Here is a 1,358-nt window from a genome sequence, read left to right as displayed (position 1 = left end):
GGTTATCTTAGAGGCATAAAAGATTCGTGGAAACACGATCATGAAAAGGAAAATAAAACATACGTAAACTTTCAGTGAAGGAGGAAATATAAGTTGATAGAGATAAATAGATCAATAAGAAAGATAGAGAATAGATGAAGGTGAAAAAGTCAAATGAGTTTGTGAAAAGGAAAGACCGCGAAGACAAGAAAATCAAGAAGAAAAGACATTCATAGTTGTAAGCAAAGAAGAAAGAAAGAGAAAGAGACAAAGAGAGAGAGAAAGAATAAGAAATAAGAACAAAGAAAATAAAAAAGTGAACCAAAAAGAAATAAAAAAGAAAAAGAAAAAGGACGATAAAGAAAATGTCCTAGATTAACCCAAGAGGACCTCACCGTATTGTCCTCTTTAAAGCCTGATCTAATACGACCTCCTCCCCCCCCCCCTTCCCGCCTCTTCACTCTCTATCAATCTCCCATTTCTGTGCCGTTGTTCCTTCAGACGAACTCCTGCTTGTCTCAAGACGGAATGGATTTTTCCCTCTGGTAGGACTTTATCTCTGGCTTCATATCCGGTGATTTTCGTTCGTGAATCGTTGCAAAAAAAAAAAGGAGATAGACGAGTGTGAAAATTTTTGATTTTTTTTTTTGGTGTGTCCTCTCTTTCTCGTATATTTGAAACGCTGACGATAGTTGAACGAAGGTTATAATCTACGACCCGTAGAGCGTTTCAAAAAAAGAAGAAAAAAAAAGAAAAAGAAAAGTACGAAATTACGAAAGTGAACGAAAAGAAAAAAGAAAGTGAAGAAAAAACAGAAGAAAAAAACAACAGCAACAAAAACTCGAAATCAATCTGACCTCATCCTCTCCTACTCCCAGCGCCCCCCCTACCTACCCCCAACCTCACCCCTAACCCAACCCCAACCCCGATCTCAACAAAACTCATGACTCCAAACACAACCCCCCTTCTTTAAACCAAACCCCACCACTTCCACCCCCACCCCCTACCTACCTTAACCCCAATTAATCCACATACCCCACCCATCCTACACCCACCCCTTAAGCCACCAATCCAACCCCATCCCCCCTTTGACCCACGCCCCTCCCCCAATCCCCTATCCAACCTCTCCAACCCCATCCCCTTTGACCCACGCCCCTCCCCCTATCCCCTATCCCCTCTCCAACCTCTCCAGCCTCCCGATCTTCAAGTCTTCTGCCATGCGATCATCAGAGCGGAGGCCCCACTGAAGCGGCTTCCACGAAGTGCTCTGACATGATGGATCTTCGCAAAGTTGGTGAAGGTTCGTGGCGCCATCTGTCCCTGATGACCGCTCTCCTTCTGTTTTTCTTGGCAGGTGAGTGCGCACGCGCGCGCGCGGT

At 44.3% G+C, this 1,358-nt stretch overlaps 1 protein-coding gene across 1 annotated transcript in view; it reads left to right on the top strand.

Moving 5' to 3' along the window:
• The first annotated feature begins 1,139 nt into the window (after positions 1-1,139).
• LOC122252038 (nectin-1-like) overlaps positions 1,140-1,358 on the top strand; it is a 187,084-nt gene continuing 186,865 nt past the window's right edge. The window contains exon 1 of the mRNA XM_086542040.1: positions 1,140-1,333. Coding sequence (XP_086398166.1) covers positions 1,252-1,333 — 82 coding nt within the window. The 5' untranslated portion in view covers positions 1,140-1,251. The remainder of the gene's footprint in view (positions 1,334-1,358) is intronic.

Source organism: Penaeus japonicus, unplaced genomic scaffold, assembly GCF_977035675.1.
Source record: "Penaeus japonicus unplaced genomic scaffold, GWHDUDI00000001_assembly GWHDUDI00000011, whole genome shotgun sequence".
NCBI lineage: Eukaryota > Metazoa > Arthropoda > Malacostraca > Decapoda > Penaeidae > Penaeus > Penaeus japonicus.
This window is presented reverse-complemented; position numbering and strand designations above follow the sequence as displayed.